Genomic DNA, 21,116 nt, shown 5'->3' with positions numbered 1-21,116 from the left:
ATTTACCCAGGAGCATATTTCAATGAAATATCATTAGTTCTTTCTGAAGAAGTGAGCACCATGAGTACTCAAGGCTTTTTTTTTTCTTTCTGAAAACAGAATAAAAACTATTAGAATCTATATCCTGAATTTTCTATAGTAAATTAAAAATATAATTATCCAACCATTTTATTTTATAACATGCATGGCAATATATATTTGTTAAAGTGTTTCTATATTCTAGCGTTCATTTCTCAGTGTTTCTTGTTTAAAATCTTTTTTTTAATTATTTATGGATGGAGAAAGAGAGACATTGAGAGAGGAGGGGGAGATAGAGAGGGAAAGAGATAGAGCAGCCCTGCTTCACCACTCGTGAAGCTTTCCCCTTGCAGATGAGGACCGGGGGCTTGAACCCTGGTCCTTGTGCACTGTAATGTGTGCACTCAACCAAGTGTGCCACCGCCTGGTGCCCGTCTTTCTTTTTTATATACGTGTTTTACTAGTAAGTATTGGGGGATACACTAGAAAACTGCTCAGCTGTGGTGTATGGTGGTGCCAGGGATTCGACCTGTGACCTGGGAGATCTCAAGGGTGAGCAGAAATGTGCACAGATCCCTGATACCTCTTTGGCCTTGGAGTATTTTTCTTCACAGAAATTTTTACATTTAAACAATACATATAACTATGTTTAAAATAACAGTCAAATGCCACTTACTAAAATCTTGCATTCTATTACTTCTTGAAAGAATTTGATTGTCACATTAATGTCTACTCTTAACCTCCTATACATTGAACAAACAACTTGCATTTCCCTCATTATAAATATTAAAGAAATAAATTATTTTATTAAACTATGTATACCCATAGGTGAGTTAGCAAAGTCACAGTCTTAAACTCTTGGCATTCAGTTTGCAAAATATCAACTAATAATTTAAACACCTTGTAAAATTTAAATGGCTGATGTTTGAGGATTATTAACATTAAGTATAAAACCTCTGGATCAGTATAACCCCAAATGGTGTGAATGTATGAACTAATATTCTATCCTCTTCACATAGTTATCTACCAACTGTTCATAGACTTTAGGAATTGCAAAGGACATTGCAGAGGGATATTAGAGTGTTCAGGGTAACTTTTGCTAGTAATTTCAGTAGTCTGTAAAGACTTTATATCACAAGTTATCATGGCCTGCCCAGTTAACTTAAAAAAAAACTACATTTATTAGGTTGATAGTAAAAGGGCATACAAGTAAAAATACTAAGAGAGCAGTTTAAATATGTATGTCCTAGTGAAATAATTTATTTAATAATATACATATGTATATAGATATATATCAACAATCGTTAGCTTACTTTGGGATCCATTTAATGTTAACTATCTGTAAGACCCCCAAGAGGATATGCCCTCTGGCCAAAGGCTATTGAGAACAAGATAGTAGGTACAAAGGTAACACCGGAGACTTACGTCTTGGAGAACCCTTAATTCTATTGGTAGCTGCATGAGTTGTGTGAGTAGTTACAAGAGGAACTAGGTTCCTCCTATTATAAGCAAAGAAGAAGAATGAATAGATGGGATAGCCTGTTGCTGAGTCTGCTGAGCCTTTCTCAGTGCTGAATATCATTTTGCTGTCATCTCCTAAAAGTCAGCTTTTGATATGAGAAAGGAAGGAGAAGGAACACCGACTCTGACTTGTCACTTCGACAACTCATTATAGCCACAGAGCCCCTTAAGACAAAACAAGGAAAGTGGTTTCAGTATCAAGCATCACAGTATAAAATGCCCAATTATGTGTGATGCCTTGTTAGTTCCTATTCTCCCAGAACATGTGGCCCTAAGTCAAGTCAATTGATGGATTCACAGAGGAAAGATGGAGAACGAGAATGGGGTGCCTTGTAGCTTTGGCATAAAAGAATAGAACGACAAGCATCAGAGTCTGATAATATGTTAAGTGTGTAAAAAGTATGTGAAAGGAAAGAGCGAGGAGCCTCAATAACTAAGTGATGTTCGACTCTTCCAGGCTAAAAAATCCAGTAGGAATGAAAGGCTTAGACACTGAAAATGACTGTAATTCTACATATGCAGGAGCTGAATTGCTGAAAAAATACAAAACATATAAAAATATAATGCATCAAGTCCAAATGTACATTATATAAGTATATATTGAATACCATAATGCAAGTTGTGTAATTTGTAATTATGCCTATATTTGATGGAGCATGTAATTATGTAGACGTTACAACAATATACCATAAAGGTAGTGGTATATTTTTGTACTTTTTAAAACAAAAGTAGTCAAAAGTATACATTGGATTCACATTTAGAAGTATTTTTCTTTTTCTTTTTTTTTTTTCTGAATCACTTTATTGGGAGCTAATGGATTACAGTACAATATCCCTATGATTAAAAAAAAAGTTCTCAACCCCAGCTTAGGTCCTTTTCCACCACTGTACAATGGGATCTAACACCTTTCCATCCCTTCCTTTCCTTCCCCACACTATGCCTTTATTGTTAACTGTTATTAAGTAGTGGCACATACACAAAATAATAAATTAACCTTGGGGCTAAAGTATTGAGAACAAAGTTTTTTCCACTTGAGAAGAAATGATCTTTAAATAAAGTTTAAAGTTGCATTCCATTATATTATATACATCCCATTATATTTATATATGGTATGCATTTTTGAAAATCAACATGTGATAAAACTTTGCCCTGGTTCATGTTCTTCCCACAGTTCCAGGCTTTCTTCATTCCTTTATGACAACTACTAGATTTTTTTTTTTAATTTACTTATGAGGGAGATAAAGAGAGGTGAGAACAGAGCATTGGGTCATAAGGAAGTTCTATGTAAATTGATCCAACCCCTGTGGAGAGCAGTCTGCAGAACCCTCACAAGGCTAGAAATGGACTTTCCTTATAACCCAGTAATTCCTCTCATAGGGATACATCCTAAGGAGTTAAGCACACTCATCCCAAAAGATCTGTGTACACCTACGTTCATAGCAGCATAATGAGTAATAGCCAAAACCTGGAAGCAACCCAGATGCCCAACAACAGATGAATGGCTGAGAAAGTTGTAGTATATATACACAATGGAATACTACTCAGCTATTAAGAATAATGAACCCACCTTCTCCAACCCATCTTGGATGGAGCCAGAAGGAATCATGTTGATTCAGATAAGTCAGAAAGAGAAAGACCAGTATGGGATGATCCCACTCATAAACAGAAGTTGAGAAATAAAAACAAAGGTAAATGCAAAGCAGAAATTGACTGATTTTAGAATATTGCACCAAAGTAAAAAACTCTGGGAGAAAGGGGAGGGTAGATGTTCAGCTCTACTATAAGGGGGTGGGGGAAGGGACACAGAGCTTTGGTGGCAGGAATGGTGTTAATATACACTATTAACTTAAAGTCTTATAAATCACTAACCAATATGAGGAGGAAAATAGATTGAATGTCTTGAACTTTTGATATATAGACCCCAGTTCTGAGTGCATATTCCTTCAATCTAGCACTTAAGGTTTCAAATTGGTAACCTGATTGAATTTTAACAGTGGGCTTAAATCATTAATGCATTTCTCATAATGATTTTTTTAAAAATATTAAGTCACCTATAATCTTAGACCAGGGAGAGCAGAAGTAACTGGCCTTTTCAGTATATAAGATATAGTTAATTGTATATAGCATCAAATGGCATAGATGTCTTTATATTTTTATTCTCTTATAAATTATCCATATCGACTTTCTAAAAGTTGGCAGATATTCTCTATAAAAATAGCTTCCTTGCCAATCTTGCATGCTTAGATGAGATGGCAAACCTGATGATTTGTTCTTGTTTGGACTTCCCTATTATATTTAGGTCTAAGGACATAATTAATATTGAAAAAATGATAAATTTGTCATATTAAAATTTTCCATCCACATATATTATTATCTTCCAGATAGTCTTTTTTCCAGACAAGGAAAATGCTATCATGACAATATCTAACATTGGTCCTTAATTTTATCCAGAAAAGATCATAAGTAAAATGATCAATGGAAGAATAAAATTTAGAACATCTTATAACACACACACATACTTTGCTAAAGAGAAAGATTTCTTCTGTTTGTTTCTGCAATTTTAAATGCAGAAAACATTCTGAGGCATGTCAATGAGAGTTAAGGAGAAGTTATCCAGTGCTTTGATGACACTTATGTATCTATAAACAATTCATGATTATTGTTCAGAAGTAGATTAACTGTCATGTAAAAAAAAAGGATGAAAGAAACATGAAAAGTTTCCATTTGTACTAAATAAGAATTTCTTCTCAAATGTCTAAGTTCTGTCCCTCTGCCCCCACACTAAAATTGAAATTAGCAATGTTAAGGTAAGTCTCTCTATTAAACAACTGTGCTATGCAATTATTGGGATACTGGTCAACAGTATACTGAATAACTTTTAATAGTCCCATATTAACAGAAGTCTGTAAAGTCTCTTATGCTTACTGCATGGAAAACATGCATTCTTTTAATTGGGATAAAGCTAGGTTAGAATACTAAAACAGATACAAGCAAACACACCAAAACTGTTCTCTGTTCAGATACTTTAACCATATAAAGTTATTTTTGCTATTATTGTCAAATATCTAAAGTATGTTTTCGTTATCTTTTTTTGTTTGTTTTGTTTTGCCTCCAGGCTTGTCATGGGCTCAGTGCTGGCACTATAAATCTACTGCTCCTGGCTGCCATATTTTCCTCCTCTTGCCCCCATTTTATTCAATAGGACAGAGATAAATTAAGAGGGAAGAGAAGAGAGAAGAGGAGAGAGAAAGATATCCAGCCACCTGCAAACCTATTTCACTGCTTGTGAAGTGCCCCTACTGTTGTTGGGGGTTGGGGCCTTGAACCTGGGTCCTTGAATGGGTCCTTGCATGGACCATTGAGCATAGTATTATGTGTACTTAGCCAGATGCGCCACTACTCAGCCCCCTCTAAAGTGTTTTCCAAAAGATTTTGAGATGGGGGCTGGGTGGTAGCACAGTGGGTTAAGCACACATGGGGCAAAGCGCAAGGACCAGCATAAAGATCCTGGTTCAAGCACTCGGCTCCCCACCTGCAGGAGGTTGCATGGCAAGCGGTGTCCTGACTGTCTTCCCCAACAATAACAGCAGCTATGACAACAATAACAACCACAACAAGGGCAACAAAATAGGAAAAATGGCTTCCAGGAGCAGTGCATTTGTAGTGCAGGCACCAAGCCCCAGCAACAACCCTGGAGACAAAGAAAAAAAAAAAAAGATTTTGAGGGGAGCTAGAACTCCACTCTGTCACATGCAAAGGCAGATATAAATCTCATGATCTCAAGTCTTTGAATACAGTACATCACCTCTGACTACAGTATGTTTTAAATATACCCTGTTGTGAGATGAGCAAGAGACAGAGGACAGAAACCACAGTCCTGCTCTATTCTGTGGTATATCAGATACAACACGGTTCCACCCATGAAGGTATGCACAAAATCTACTAAACTGGGGCTGGGTGGTGGCACACCTGGTTGAGTTACAATGTGCAAGGGAAAGAGTGGTGAAGCAGGACTGCAGGTGTCTCTCTGTCTCTCTCCCTCTGTATCACCTCCTTCACTCCCAATTTCTGGCTGTGAAGCAGGGCTGCAGGTGTCTCTCTGTCTCTCTCCCTCTGTATCACCCCCTCTACTCCCAATTTCTGGTTGTCTCTATCCAATTAACAAATAAAGATAATTTAAAAATCTGCTAAACCACTCTGACTCTGCCCCTATATTCTATTTTTTGAGTTAAATGTTTTGGTTTGCTTTTCTCTGTATTGAAGAATATAAACATAGTTGGTGTAGTTTATTTTCCTTAAGGGACTAAACAAACCTCTGTGTGTGTGTGTGTGTCTAAATGTAGGAGGGTGAAAAATGACTTCAGTATTAATAGATAATATAAAATGTTTAATTATTACTACTTGAACCTGGTTTTTGCATATGGTAACCTGTGCACCAGGTGTACTGCTCTCTGGCCCCTAAAAGACATAAGGATTACAGATGAGTCAATTTGAGTTCTAGCATTAACTTTACCCGTTAATGTTAACTTCATCCATCAACAGAATAATACCTGACAGTTATTATTGTTATATTATGTAATAATGATCATAATATTTTATTTTAAAAGATTAATGTATAGATAAATGTGGTAGAAAGGCAAATGTAAACATATTGTCACACAAGATGCTTGTCTATGGCAAGAAAACAAGTAAATTCAGTTTACCAGTATTCAAATGCTGGCTTATTTAATGACAGACTTTATGTAGAAAGTAGAATTTCAGGGGCCAGGTGGTGGCACACTTGGTTGAACACACATGTCACAATGTGCAGGGACCTGGACTTGATCCTCCCGCCCCACCTGTAGGGGGAAAGCTTTGTGAGTAGTGAAGCAGCTATGTAGGCGTTTCTCTGTCTCACTCCCTCTCTATCACCCCCTTCCCTCTTAATCTCTGGCTGCCTCTATTTAATAAATAAAACTCATTCAAACAAAAGAAAGTAAGGAAATTGAACATTACATGAGTAGTCCTTAATTTTAATTTCTGTTACTTATTCCTTCTTCACCCAGATAATAATATTAATGTGTTATTTATAGCATATCTTATTTAACAAGCACACAAAAAACCAATTTCTCATTATGCCAGTTTTCAGTTCTGTTAAGAGAACAAATGTAGACAAGACTAGATTTCTAGTGGTTGCAATGATTACTTAAAGGAACAAATTTCTGAAATCTGACTTCACTATCCAAATAGGATACATTCCATATTTAATAGAATATGATGGATTGTAATAAGCATAATTTTTGTCGTTGTTGTCATTTTTGTTGTAGTTATTATTATTGTTATTGATGTCATCATTGTTGCATAGGACAGAGGGAAATGGAGATAGGAGGGGAAGACAGAGAGGGGGAGAGAAAGAAGGAACCTGCAGACCTGTTTCACTGCTTGTGAAGCAGCTCCTTGCAGATGAGGAGCCAGGGGCTTGAACCAGGATCCTCATGCCAGTCCTTGCGCTTTGCGCCATGTGCGCTTAACCTGCTGCACTAGTGCCCGAATCCCAATAAGCATAATTTTAAAACCAGTAAGTAGATAGTTATCAGTAACAGGTAAATCAAACAAAAGACACAAACAACTGCACACTTGTGTAGAATTTTTCTTTACAGCCTTGTCTCTTAAACTTTCATTCATCTATCAGGTCAGATATTCACAAGCATCCTTTTTATTTCATAAACTTAGGATTTTCTGAGAGCAAAAGTGAAGGTTTTTTAAATAACTGGCTCCACTTGTTAGAGCAACACATTGCCACACACAAGGGACCAGGTTCAAACTCCTGGTCCCCATTTAACAGAGATAATCTTCACAAGTGATGGAGCAAATGCTGGTGTCTTTCTTTCTCTCTACTTCTACCCCATCTCCACATTCTTATAAAAATGGACATCAGGAATGTTGGATTCATGCCAGCACTGAACTCCTGTGATAACCTTGGTGACAAAACCCCAAAACTCTCATTTATAATATATAATAAAAACCATAAGCAAAAACTAGCCTCAGTAAGTATCTCCCTGGGTACTCAGTCAAAAATCTCTACCTAAAATAAATAGATAAAATGAAATAGAACAAGATTGTCAGTTTTCATGCTAAACAGTAAACTATCTTTTAAATTTGGTTTTGTAATGCCATCCTACTTATGACTTAAAAAATGTACGCTGAAGACATATCATGAAACATTTCCTCAATAGTTTATTGGTTCTGCTTGCCTAGCTTCTTTTTCTTGATTCCGCCCCATGTGGAATCATGTGAGGTAGAATTTAGAAAGTTGTTGCATCCCACCTACAGGGGGGTTTTGCAAACAGTGAAGCAGGTCAGCAGGTGTCTATCTTTCTCTCGCCCTCTCTGTCTTCCATTCCTTTCTCAATTTCTCTCTGTTCTATCCAACAACTGTAGCAACAACAACCACAGTAATAACAGCAACGACAACAATGGAAAAAAGATGGCAACCAGGAGCAGTGGATTCATAGTACAGGCTCCAGTGATAACCTTGGAGAGAAAGAAAGAAAGAAAGAAAGAAAGAAAGAAAGAAAGAAAGAAAGAAGGAAGGAAGGAAGGAAGGAAGGAAGGAAGGAAGGAAAGAAAGAAAGAAAGAAAGAAAGAAAGAAAGAAAGAAAGAAAGAAAGAAAGAAAGAAAGAAAGAAAAAGAAAGGGAGGAAGAGAGGGAGGGAGGGAGGGAGGGAGGGAGGGAGGGAGGGAGGGAGAAAGGAAGAAATATGTTGCATATCGTGGAGTAACTGGTGTTTTCTGTCTTCAGAGCCACAGACATGTACATTGAAAGATTTCCTTTGCTCCAATGGGGACTGTGTTTCTTCAAGGTTTTGGTGTGATGGAGATTTTGACTGTGCAGATGGTTCTGATGAGGTAGGCGTTTTTGTAACTCAAACATGAAAATGTTTCTTTAGAATCATATTTATGATAGTTATTACTTAATCCAAGGAGTATGGAAAGGATGACTCTGAAATGTACTTTGCTTCTGTCATACTGAGATAAGTGTTATATGTACGTACTGTATTGCACACACCCAGCCTGGGGAATAGGTCTTGTGCTACTACTGACAGTTAATTTTACAGTCTGTTTTACCTCAAATGGTGAATAGCTGGGCTGGGAATAAGATGTTTGGAAACCTAGTCCCTTCAGTGAGTGCCCCTGCCATTTCTGAATTTGTTCATAAATTTGCTGCAGTATTTATAGCCAGGACTAATATTTTTTATGCATTTTAAACAGTTTCTTCTCCTCAAGGCATTTTCTTCAGTAGATATAGTCATACAGATTTTGATGTGGGTCATCAATTTTCATGAAACCTCAGGTTTAGCTTTACTTAGATAATGAATCACAACCCATTTATATTAAGACTGTGTACTTACAATGTAGGTGAAAAAAAATCTTTAAAACTTTTGTCGGTTGTTTTGTAAAACTTAGATTATACTAACCTTCATGTTATTTTCATGCAGTTCATTATGTACACATCTATTTATCTGATACAACTATTAATAATTCCATGGTGTGTTAAAAATAACACATAGTACATGGTTATTTATTTTTTCCTTCCTCCAATCTAAAATATTATTAAGACCTGACTTTCCAATATGTGGGAGAACTTGAGAAATAACTGCTGTTAGGATTTTCTCTGTTACTATTTTCCCATATAAGGAACATCCCAGTACAGAAGTCAGTCAGAGATGTTCTGTTTGACAAGAATATGCCCTCACCTGTCATCAACTTCCTCCTAATAATTATGGTCTAGATTAGAGAGAATAGTTTTCCTCTTGTTCTTCAGGATTTTTTGTTTGTTTGATTTTCTGTTCAAGCTTCTTTATGTATTCATTGATTTCTTTACTCTTGTAAGACAGTGTAGGTCCTTAATATTTATATGACCCATGTAAACTAGCTCTTTTCCGGTCTTCAGGCATTCTTATTACACAATTCTACTTTCACACACAAATTATGAATAAGTTACTTATTTCACATTCAGAAGCTTGAATTTTAGAAACAATTATTTGTAAATTCCCATCTAATGACAAGAAAACCTAAACTTAAACCCTTAGTTACCACAATCTCTCAGGAGAAATTGAAGAGATGATATTTCTATTCATGGAGCTATAGGCAAAATAAGTAAATTTTTTGAAAAATCTATAAGAGAATTGTCGCTTGTGGCGGTGGCGGGACACAGAAAAAGGAGGTTTGGAGCAGAAAGGGAATACAATCCTTTATTTGCACTGGCACCTCAGAGCTGGGTGAGAGAAACAGTTTGGGCCATGTGGAGGTAGCAAAAATGGCCGCCTCGCACAGCAACCTTCACTGGGTCTAATCACCGGAAGTGAAAGGCAGGCAAGAGAGCAAGGGGCGGAAGAAGGGCTTTTATGGGAATAGCTCCCACGAGAATGGGAAGGGGGAGGAGTAACCAAAGCACTCCAAATATCACAGGGAATGGACAAATGCCCTGAGGGCACAACATGGCAGAACAGGCTCTCCAAGAATGTCCCAACTCTCGCGGGAATTAGCAATAGCCTGAGGGGACAACATGGCAGATGTGACTGCATCTGTACAATTTCCCAGCGTCTCCCCCTTTCCTTATATGTAATGGCTACAGTATAGGAAATTTAGAGTGGAGCAGGCTTAAATGTTTTTAAGGAATGCCATGCTCAGGTGGGAAGATGTAGGATGTTTTTGTGGGGGAGGGAAGACTTACATGGCCGCCAAACTTGTGAGATTTATGTGTCCCACCTGTGCTCAACCCCTCTGTAGAGAGAGAGACTTACCTAGAGGGACTCATCTCATAGGTTAAGCTCTGCCAGGCTCCATCATCTCCTCACAATATTTCTACATCTTTCCGTATCTTTCTATCTAGTCATTGCATTAGGATGGGTCAATGCCTGTGAAAGACTCCATCTGTGACAGAGGAATAGTAGTGTAGGGGTGAGCAGAAACATTTTGGGCATAAGCCTGAATGATATAACAAAACAGGAAGGGACAAGTAGGGGAGCAATAAGAGCCAGTGTAATGTCAAGGGAAGGCTTGGTGCACAAAGGAATGTTCCCTGTCTCTGGGGGGGCAAGGATTCGTAATGAGGGGACATTTCCTGCCTCAAAGGGCAGGACCTGTAGGCGGAAGGGCATGACCCGCCAAGCAGAGGGGCTATTTGGCATTGTATAGTCCTCAAGGGAACAGTCTGCAAAGTCTATGAACTACTCAGTGTCAGTCTTTGAAAAGCCAGCAGCATGAAGGGAAGGAAGCTGCTGTAAAATTGTGTAAAGTGTCCAAAGGATAAACCAGCAAGTCCAATAGAAGTGTCAGTCCAAAGTAGGTGACTAGAGGGAGAAATGGCAGGGGATGAAATGCTGCATGAGGAAGGTCAGCTGCTGGAATTCCACTTTTCTGTAGAGAGTGAGCTGGAACCGCCAAAACGTGACAGGCAAAGCAGAAGCAGGAAGGGCAGACAGGCAGTAAGAAAGTTCTGTCCTTGGAGTCTGTGAATCAGGTTCTTTAGATCGCATCAGGTGACATCTAGGGTTTTGGGGGTATGCCACTGTAGTTGTGCTGTCTAGTGGGTGATGTCAGAGTGTGCAGGGGTCCAGATGGTTTTTCCCAGGATTCTTGTGAAAGAAACACAAACAGTCTGCTTCTAGTGGTTAGCAAGGCATCTAATTTGAATTTTTTATAAAAGAAGAGGTTTGGTGCCTTAGCTAACTGAGTATTGGGGGATGTATCTTCCCTATTTATTATTATTATTATTATTATTATTATTATTATTATATACTTAATTGAGCCTAGGCATTTGGCGGGCCTTCTCAACAGCCATTTGTCTTTGGGGGTAGTAAGAGATGTCTGTGGCATGGGTGATGTTATAAATTGTTGGCTGACAAAGGTAGGCCTATAGTGGCAAGACAAGATACATCAGTTAAGTTTAGAAGAATATGTAAATGTTGTTAATTCACATAAGTTGTATATGGAGGAACTTTTTATAGTTTAATACCTTACCATATGAACAGGTGATTCTTCATGTGAAGGCTTGATAGCTGTAATTACTTATTAGTGAAAAAAATAAAACTTGTAACAAGTTAGAGGTATACTATAATTGATAGCTCGATAATTATAAATGGTTTAAGTATCTTTATGATGTTGTTTAAAGGTCATCTAATGTGACTTCTTGTAGCAGACTCTACAGCAGGATCTTTAGACCAATATTAATTAAAATATATATATTGATTTTTTTAACCATTTTACTTTGGACTATAAACAGACTCAGGTTACTTAGAGAGTTAACACATGTTAGTGACAATGGTTTTAACATTTACAGTGTCAGATTGATGCCAGATCTGTTGTGGATTAATTTCTACAAGATAATTTACAGGGCACTTTTGGGAGCCCTCCAAAAGCGCCCTTTATAGAGAATTTGTATTTTAGTTTTGGGGATTTATTGTCACGTTAAATATTTAGACTTTACCTTAAATAGTTAGTTACTTTTAGAAAATTAATTTTACCTTGCCTGATAGTAATGTAGCTTCAAGGTTACACTTTTAACCATTAAGTTAATGTTTACCAAACTTGAAACATACCCATAAACATTTAGTTATAACACACTGGAGGAGAAAAACTTTTGTTATGAAAACATATCATTTTAAAAACAAATTTAGATCCGTCTTTACTCACACAGTTTAAGACTAAGCACTTTTATATATATACCAAGACTTATATATAAAAATCAAAAGAGAGAAAAAAAATTTTAGAATGTTTCTGGACATCTCCAGAAATCTTAGCTGCATCCAGCATTTTTATATAAAGTTAATTAAGTTTTAGAGTACTCTGAGCAGATGGGTCATACAAAAATTTTTGGTCATTCAACACACTCACTCACAAAACACAACTGGCCAGTCAGAACATAAGAAATCCATTGAAGGGGTAGGAGAGAGGGCTCTGTGAGCCAGATTTTCCAGGTTCCACCATGTCATATTATGGATCCTGGGTTGCATCCTGCATCTAGTCCTCTTGTAGTATTTCTTGTTCTTTAGGGATAGCAGCACCATCATGCCGGTTTTCGGACATGGTGGGCAGGAGCCCAGACAGGTTTGGAGTAATTCTGTGGAAAAACGCATATGAAACCCCTCCCCATGGTTAATAGGGCCCTTTCCAAATTTTATCGAGTGGGTCTTTCCATTTGACCTTAATAGCTGGGAGGGTAGATAGTGTTTGCCAGTGAAGAATAATAGGAGGTAGGTCCAAATTATTGTAAATATTAAAGAGATTTAATGTAGCTAAGGCTTTTGCTAGCTGGATATTGGGGGGATATGTTCCTCCTTTATCTTTATTTAATTGAGCCTTAAGCATTTGATGGGCCCTCTCGACAATGCCTTGTCCCTGTGGATTGTAGGGAATGCCCGTGGTATGAGTAATGTTCCAGAGGGAACAAAAATCTTTAAATTGTTTGCTAATAAATGTAATCCAATTGTCAGTTTTCAGTTGAAGAGGTAAGCCCATTACAACAAAACAGGAGAGCATATGGCTTATAAGATTTTTAGAGATTTCTCCCATCTGAGCTGTCACCCACAAAAATTTAGAAAAGGTATCAATTGAGACAAACACATATTTTTGTTTGCCAAAGTTTGGTATGTGGGTGACATTGATTTGCCAAAGAGTATTGGCTTTTAAGCCTCAGGGGTTAACACCAAGAGTTTGAATATTAGGTGTTTTTATGAGACTTGCACAGGAAGAACATGTAGTAAGGATATGTTTCAACTGTGGTAAAGGAACATCAGGAAACTGAGCTCAAAGGCCTTTAAGATTAACATGGGTTAGGGAATGAAAGTCAGCAGGATCAGAGACAGAGACTAGGAGAGTTCCTGTGGAGGCAAGGCGGTCAGCTGCAGCATTTTCTTTGGACAGGGAACCAGGAAGAGGGCTGTAGGAACTAAGGTGTTGAACATACAGTGGTTGGGTTCGAGAACAGAGCATAGAGGCAATTTGAATCAAGAGAGGGGAAAGTGGGTTGTCATCAATTTTCACATAAGAATGAACAAATCATGGAAGTAAGTTAACAGTTTACCCACTGTCAGAGAAAAGGTTGAAGGATTCTGGTACAGCTTTTAATGCAAGGAAAACAGCATAAAGTTCTTTGTACTGAGAGGAATTATTAGGAAGCTCAGGAAAGAAAGGTTTAGGGGATTGTTTGTCTGGGTAATATATAAGAGCAGCAGCTCCCTTTATTCCACCATCAGTGAAGACTGTAGGAGCAGAGGGGATGGGATCTCGAGAGAAAAGTTTAGGTACTAGTAGAGGCAAAAGAGGTAAAGAAGCTATCAATTTATTAGAAGGAAAATGGTTATCTATTTGTCCTGGAAACCCCATGAAGCTTATGGAAAAATGGGAATGATGGCATATGAGCCACTCTATATCTGGGAGAGAAAAAGGAAGAATAATTAAATCCAGTTCTTTCCCTAAGACCTGCACAGACCTGTTTCTTCCTTGGCGAACCATGAACGCATCTATCTCAGTGAGGAGTCTTGGAGCTCCACCTACTGGCATGTGAAGCCACTCGAGAACCCCATGGTTCTGCCACAGTGCCCCCACTACTGTGGGTGTGGAGTTAAAGATTAGAAGGTTTACCGGAGAGGAGGGGGAGAATCGAACAAGGTGCATGTCCTGGAGGGCCTGGTTAAACCTTTCCAGTGCCAAGGAGGTCTCGGGAGTTAACATACATTTTGAGGAGGGCTGTTTGTTTCCTTTTAACAGGTCAAACAGTGGTTGGAGGCAGCTAGTAGGCAGATAAAGATACTGCCTAAGTCAATTTAAATTCCCAAGAAAACTTTGTAAAGAAGCAAGAGTAAAGTTAGAAGGAAAGGTAACACTAGGTTTTAAGGGACGAATTTGCGTTAGAGAAATCTCTGAACCTAAGAAAGATATTGGAGGAATTAGTTGTATATTTTCAGGAGCTACATTAAGGCCACTTTTCTTTAAGACAGTAATGAGAAAATCACGTAGGGCACAGAGATCTATATCTAATTCTCCCCATATTAAGACGTCATCCATGTAGCGAAAAACATTAAGGCCCTTATGAATATATGGAAAAAGGACAGATTTAACAGCCTCTTGACAAATTGTAGGACTATTGGCCATGCCCAGGGGCAGCAACACCCATTCAAATCTATCAGCAGGGCTTGCGTTATTAATAGAAGGAACAGAGAAGGCAAAATATTTACAATCTTGCAGATGCAAGGGAATAGAGTAAAAACAATCTTGTATATCAGTAGCTATGATTGGAATTCCCATGCGAATTGCAGGAGTAAGAGGCAAACCCCTTTGTGGGGAGCCCCAGACCTGCATGGTTTTATTTACCGCATGGAGATCTTGGAGGAGGTGCCATTTTCCCGAGCACTTTTTAATCACAAAGACAGGAGTATTCCATGGGCTTCGAGAATGATGAATGTGTCCCAAGGATAACTGCTCTTGGATGAGCTCCTTTAAAATTTGGCAACCACACTGAAAGCAGACCCCGTTTTGATTATGTGGGGTAACTGCATACGCTTGTGTCATAATGGGTGCCCCATAAGAGCCTAGTCTAAGTTCTTGTGTCGCTAAAATACAATTATCTGGGTGTTGGTGTTTAAGACTGAGGCATGCTTGTCGGAATTTCAGAATCATGCCATCCCAGACAATAGAACGCAGGAAGAGAGAGCGGACTTCAGGATTATAAATCTTTCTTCTAAGGTTGACTGCACCCTGGCAATTGCTTGCTGTGGTGGCGGGACACAGAAAAAGGAGGTTTGGAGCAGAAAGGGAACACAATCCTTTATTTGCGCTGGCACCTCAGAGTTGGGTGAGGGAGCAGCAGTTTGGGCCACATGGAGGTTGCAAAAATGGCCACCTTGCACAGCAACCTTCCCTGCGTCTAATCACCGAAGTGAAAGACGGGCAAGAGAGCGAGGGGTGGAAGAAGAAGGGCTTTTATGGGAATAGCTCTTGCGATAATGGGAAGGGGGAGGAGTAACCAAAGCACTCCAACTATCCAGGGGAATTAACAATGCCCTGAGGGCACAACATGGTGGAACAGGCGCTCCGAATGTCCCAACTCTCCCGGGAACTAGCAATAGCCTGAGGGGACAACATGGCAGATGTGACTGCATCTGCACAATTTCCCAGCAGAGAATTGACTTCTTATATTGCCCAGCTTCATATGTACTAGTAATAATTTTCCCAATATATTTATATATAATTGTTTCCTAGTCAGGAACACAAATTTTGTGTAATCTTATCAAATGTCTTTTTCTCTCCTGTCCTCTCCTTTCCTTTCCTCTCTCCTCTGTTCCCTTTCTCTCTCCTCTCCTCTCTCCTCCCCTTCCCTCCTAGCTCCACTGCTCTTCTCCCTTCCTCTCCACACCCCCAGGTATCTCTCCCATTTTCACTGCCACTAGGGTTATCTCTAGGCTTAGTGTTTGCATCACAATTCCACTACTCCTGTGTTCATTTTTCCTATAATCTTTTGTCTTTTATTTAGTAGGATAGAGAGAATTTGAGAGGGGGAGATAGAAAATGACAGAGGTACACCTACAATACTGCTTCACTACTTGTGAAGCTTCCCCCACTATTGGTGGTGACCAGGGGTTTAAATCTTTATTTTTGTGCATTGTAACATGTATGCTCTACTGGTTGTGCCACTGCCTGGCTCAGAGAAACCTTCTTATTAATTCTATTTTATACTCATGCTGTAAATTAATGGACATGGTTTTCCTGTGACTAAGTATCTCTTCATTATTTAGGCATTTTAATGATAATTTCCATAGAGAATCAAATTAAATTCCTTACAGGTGGTGTTTGTCATGATTTCCACATAATATGATCTATATGAAATGAAGTGACTAATATTTGTCAGCTGATTTCTATTTTCTCCATAGTCTTCAATAATGGTTTGAATTAATAGACATCAAACAAAGGGAACAAAACAAATGGCTAGAGATAATTACATAAAGGATAATCTCATATAGGAACAAAAGAGATTGTGAAGATACATTTATGTATAATATGAAATGAGCATATAGTTAATGTAGTTAGTTTGACGTATGCATATGAAATTAAAAGAATGAAAAAGATCCCCAAGGAGCATTGGAATAAATCATACATGTGAGAGACCCTGATGTACACCAAAATCATCTTATTCATTTTTATAGTTTTTTTAAATATGTATTTTAAAAATATTTTTGTTTCATAGGATAGAGAGATACTGAGAGGGGAAGAAGGGTGGGGAAGGAGAGAGAAAGACAGCTGCAGCACCACGTCACTACTCACAAGTGGGAATAGGGGATTTGGCATTTTCTACTTTCTTTAAATTATGTTTGCTCCTTTACTTTCTGCTACTTACTAATTTTATCATAGACTAAATGCCAGAATGTTAGTAGTGTCTATATTCTTATTTAAAAGTACTGGCAAAGAATAGCACTTCAGTACTTCAGGAGAGTATAAAGGATGGAAAAAAAAAATCAGTATTAGCAGATAGTCTAGTTAAACAGCTACTTATAAGAAAGGGAAATAGAAATTTGAACAGTGAACCCTTCTTCCTTACAATCAATTCTGAAAGAAGCAGGAGACAGGGAGAGAAGAAGAAAGGAGGCCTGGTGAAGTTTGCGAATGCACAACAAATTTTCCCTGGGATTCTGATTTGTTTCAATCCATCCTCAGACTTTATTCCCAATGACCTGGTTGTACTTGTTTAGAAATAATTGTAACCATTTTGTTTCCTCACAAGCTTCAATTCTCACTCATTAAAGTTGTATTACTACCTGTCTGTTGAAAAATGATTCACTTGGAGCAATTTAATTACTATAATGAAGTCATAGATTTGTGTTCTGTTTTATTTTCCTGTTTCATTATTATTCAGACAAATGAAAGTATAAAACTGTTATGAACTCATAGATTTAAATATGATCTTCTAGGTGCCTTGTGTCAAACAATTTCTGTACTTCTCAATTTCTATGTGTAAGGTTGCTTTTTCTTTTGAATTTCCACAGTTCCCTAACATTTTAACTTCAACATGCCTTCTTTGCTTCTTGATAGAGATATTGTGAAACAAGTTGTTCCAAAGATCAGTTCCAGTGTTCCAATGGTCAGTGTATATCAGTAAAATGGAAATGTGATGGCCACGAAGACTGTAAATATGGAGAAGATGAGAAAAACTGTGCACCAGGTAAACTTACTGAGTTATCCCATTTAGCTAGTATTGGGACTTGATAGAAAGTAAGTGTAAACAACAAGTTGGTGCTTCCTTTATGTATTTTGAAAGTCTTTTAGGGTATATTATTACTGTGCTTGAGTTTTAAAGACTAATCTCCAATTTTTTTTTTAATTTACTTTCTATAGCATTTGATTTTTTTTCAAAGACATCTAAATAGAATAGGTGTCTATTACATGTGCTATGAGCCATACTTTTACTTGTTGAATTTTACGTTATGTAGCACAATGTAGTAGTGTAAATGTGATAACAATTGAGAATCTTATTATTGCTATTTAATTACTGATCCAAAGCAAATCACAATTATGACATAAAACCAAAGAAAGGAAAAAGAAATCACCCAATATGTTCATTTCTACTCTTTGTATAAAGATCTATATATGTGTTCATTTAAACTCAGTTTTGAATTTAGATATTGTGATGATATTATAGAAAAAATATTTGGGTAAAACCATACTATAATCTGTGTTTAATGATGAAACAATTAGGGAAAATAGACTAGATTCAGAGAGCATAAATAAGACATGCATAGAACAATCTCCAGGACTATACCATGGTCATACTACTAACTCATCCCATCTCTTTTCTTGTTGAATCCAGATGTGTTCTCAGATTCCATATTAATATCCATCCCCAGGCAAACTATCAGAGGGAATTAAAACTTAAGGAAAGTGTTTTATAGTCTTTGTAGACTAAGAAATTTTGACCACAAACTCCTTTTATAAGTACATTTTTCTATATAGTAGTCTAATAAAAAGTTAGGAACCCCAGGGGTTTGAATGCAAGCCTAACAAAATCAGACCAACAAAGGCAACCATCATGGTTCTTGTAAAATTAAATTGAGAAGTAACTTATCTACTTGTAATTTGTATTTCCTATATCATAAAAGGGTACCTCAGAATTCTATAAACTGTTAATTACTCTGACAAATTTTAAATGAATGTTTACTATTAGTTAAATATAGTTTAAATAAGCGATTCTCATTATTACCGATGAAATTTGTATGCAATTATGTGTGCTTATATCTCTTATAGTAGTCACTCATTTTATTAAATCTATGGCTCCATTTTGTAATTCTGTTTAGTTTCTCCTACTTGTTCGTCAAGTGAATATATATGTGCCAGTGGAGGATGTGTTACAGCATTTTTGAAATGTAATGGTGAAGATGATTGTGCAGATGGTTCCGATGAGGTAAAACTTACCATTTGATTAAAAGCCTTTGAATCACATTCATTAGAATTGGGAAAACAAATGTAGTAAAAATGGTAAAAACAGTCTCTTGGTGCTTAGGCCGGTGTACAATGTTAGATAAGTGCATTGAATATAGTAATTCTAGCAAATGCTTAATTTTTTTTTACCATTCATGGTTTATATCAATAGTCATCTGTAGAGATTATTATGTTCTCCAAATCTAAATAAAAGAAAGCCTTCACCTCCAGGATAGTGATTTTTCCAGAATTGTCAGTTGCATGTTTACTTTTCCTGTGCCTATATCATTATCATTAATGAAACCTGCCGTGACTATTCATATTTGAACAGATGGATTGTGTGACCGAATGTAAGGAAGACCAGTTTCGTTGTAGAAATAAAGCCCACTGTATTCCAATTAGATGGCTGTGTGATGGCATACAGGACTGTGTGGATGGCAGTGATGAAGGGAACTGTGACAGAGGTAAGACCTTTATGTGTATGTTTATGCACATAAGTGTTTGTCAGTTAAGAAATAGGAAATTGTCAGTCAAAGTGTTTCACAGAATGTCAAGTATGCTAGAGGCAGGGGAGAGGATCATTACAGGACTATCTTTACTCCTTTTAATTTCACTGTGTAATAAATAGCCTGTTCTAAATAAGCAAACCGTGTGGTGTAAAGCATGTGTACATATTCTGAAGACTGACTGAGTTTAAGTAAATCTATTATATTTTAATAAGTCTTTTCTCAAGGAAAAAAAAATATTTTCCACACTTTAAAATATCACATTAGGCTATAGTGATTTGTTAGTGTCTCCATCCCAAACCTGATGTGGTCTATTCAACAGAAATTTTAGTTTTCATTTTGAATCTATAATACATTTTAGAGAACTATAAAATATGAAACTTTCTTAATAGCTGTTTTGACTTCTTGTCAAGCTCCCAAACTCACTTTCTATAATTGATAATTCTAGAGACACTTAAATTTGTGGCTCGTCTGCTATCACCCAACTTTTATGGAATGTCTTATATATAAAGACTTTGGGATGACAATTAAATTGCTCCTCTTTTATTTTTCCATTTGCTACCTAATAAACTCTATCTTCCTGACTTTACTCACTGACATTAGCCTAGTTCTTCTTAACTGTGTCTTGCCTGAGCTCCTGTTATTCCACCTAATTGATCTCCAATATAACATATTTATGATTGCCAAGTTCATCTCATTTAAGTGTAATTCTATGTCAGTCTTGACTCAAATCTCTATATTCTGGTTAACTCAAGCAGACAGGATCACAAAACAGCCATCTAAATTTACATTCCCATGTTGTTTTCCTGCAAAATACTAAAGATACATCATTCCAACCCGCTCTTTAAATGTATTTGTGAGGACTGGCAAAATAATTCCCCAGGATAGTGCACCTGCTTTGCTTTGCATACCACCCAGATAATCATCCCAGGGTGGAGGGAACCTTGAGGCCCCGTTGTATGATGCAAAAGGAAATTAGCAATTAAACCATGTGTCTACAAACACACTGTAAACCATTCGTCCCCACCCACCCCAATTAAAATAAAACACTACGGGGAGGGGGCAGTGTTGAGCAGTGGCACAATGGTTGAGTGCACAATTATCAGGAGGTGAGAAACTAGATACCACACTAAGAATTAGAAGAATGTGTTTTCCAGTTGATAACAACTATGCCACATCTCTATGTCTCTTTTTTTGTTTGTTTGTTTGTTTTGAAATAAAGGAGCAGATATATGTAGAGAAGATGAATTCCTTTGCAACAATTCCCTTTGCAAACTGCATTTCTGGGTATGTGATGGAGAAGATGACTGCGGAGATAACTCTGATGAAGACCCTGATATGTGTGGTATGACAGTTTTCTTTTAACTCACTGTATTAAGGAAATGGTGAATTACAAGACAATTATTTTCACATGTGTATCATTTCTTATCTACCTCCCTGTGATTTTGGCACAGCACACCCACCTCAGACATTTTTCTCCACCATATTGCATTGGCTCCCTACAACCTTTTAAGTTCCTTCTCATATCCTTCCTTTTGGGTTCGTAAATCTGCTTCAGCTAACTATAGCTAGTTTCACCTTATGTTTTCTTTCTTTGTTTTTTGAGTCTACCAATGAGTG

At 37.4% G+C, this 21,116-nt stretch overlaps 1 protein-coding gene across 1 annotated transcript in view; it reads left to right on the top strand.

Moving 5' to 3' along the window:
• Positions 1–21,116, top strand: part of LRP1B (LDL receptor related protein 1B) — a 1,816,831-nt gene that overhangs the window by 1,666,221 nt on the left and 129,494 nt on the right. Inside the window, exons 68-72 of the mRNA XM_060178059.1 lie at positions 8,321–8,427; positions 17,608–17,737; positions 18,867–18,973; positions 19,322–19,454; positions 20,719–20,841. Coding sequence (XP_060034042.1) covers positions 8,321–8,427; positions 17,608–17,737; positions 18,867–18,973; positions 19,322–19,454; positions 20,719–20,841 — 600 coding nt within the window. The remainder of the gene's footprint in view (positions 1–8,320; positions 8,428–17,607; positions 17,738–18,866; positions 18,974–19,321; positions 19,455–20,718; positions 20,842–21,116) is intronic.

Source organism: Erinaceus europaeus, chromosome 18 (genome assembly GCF_950295315.1).
Source record: "Erinaceus europaeus chromosome 18, mEriEur2.1, whole genome shotgun sequence".
NCBI lineage: Eukaryota > Metazoa > Chordata > Mammalia > Eulipotyphla > Erinaceidae > Erinaceus > Erinaceus europaeus.
The sequence above is the reverse complement of the archived record's forward strand: the minus strand, read 5'-3'. Positions and strand labels throughout refer to the sequence as shown.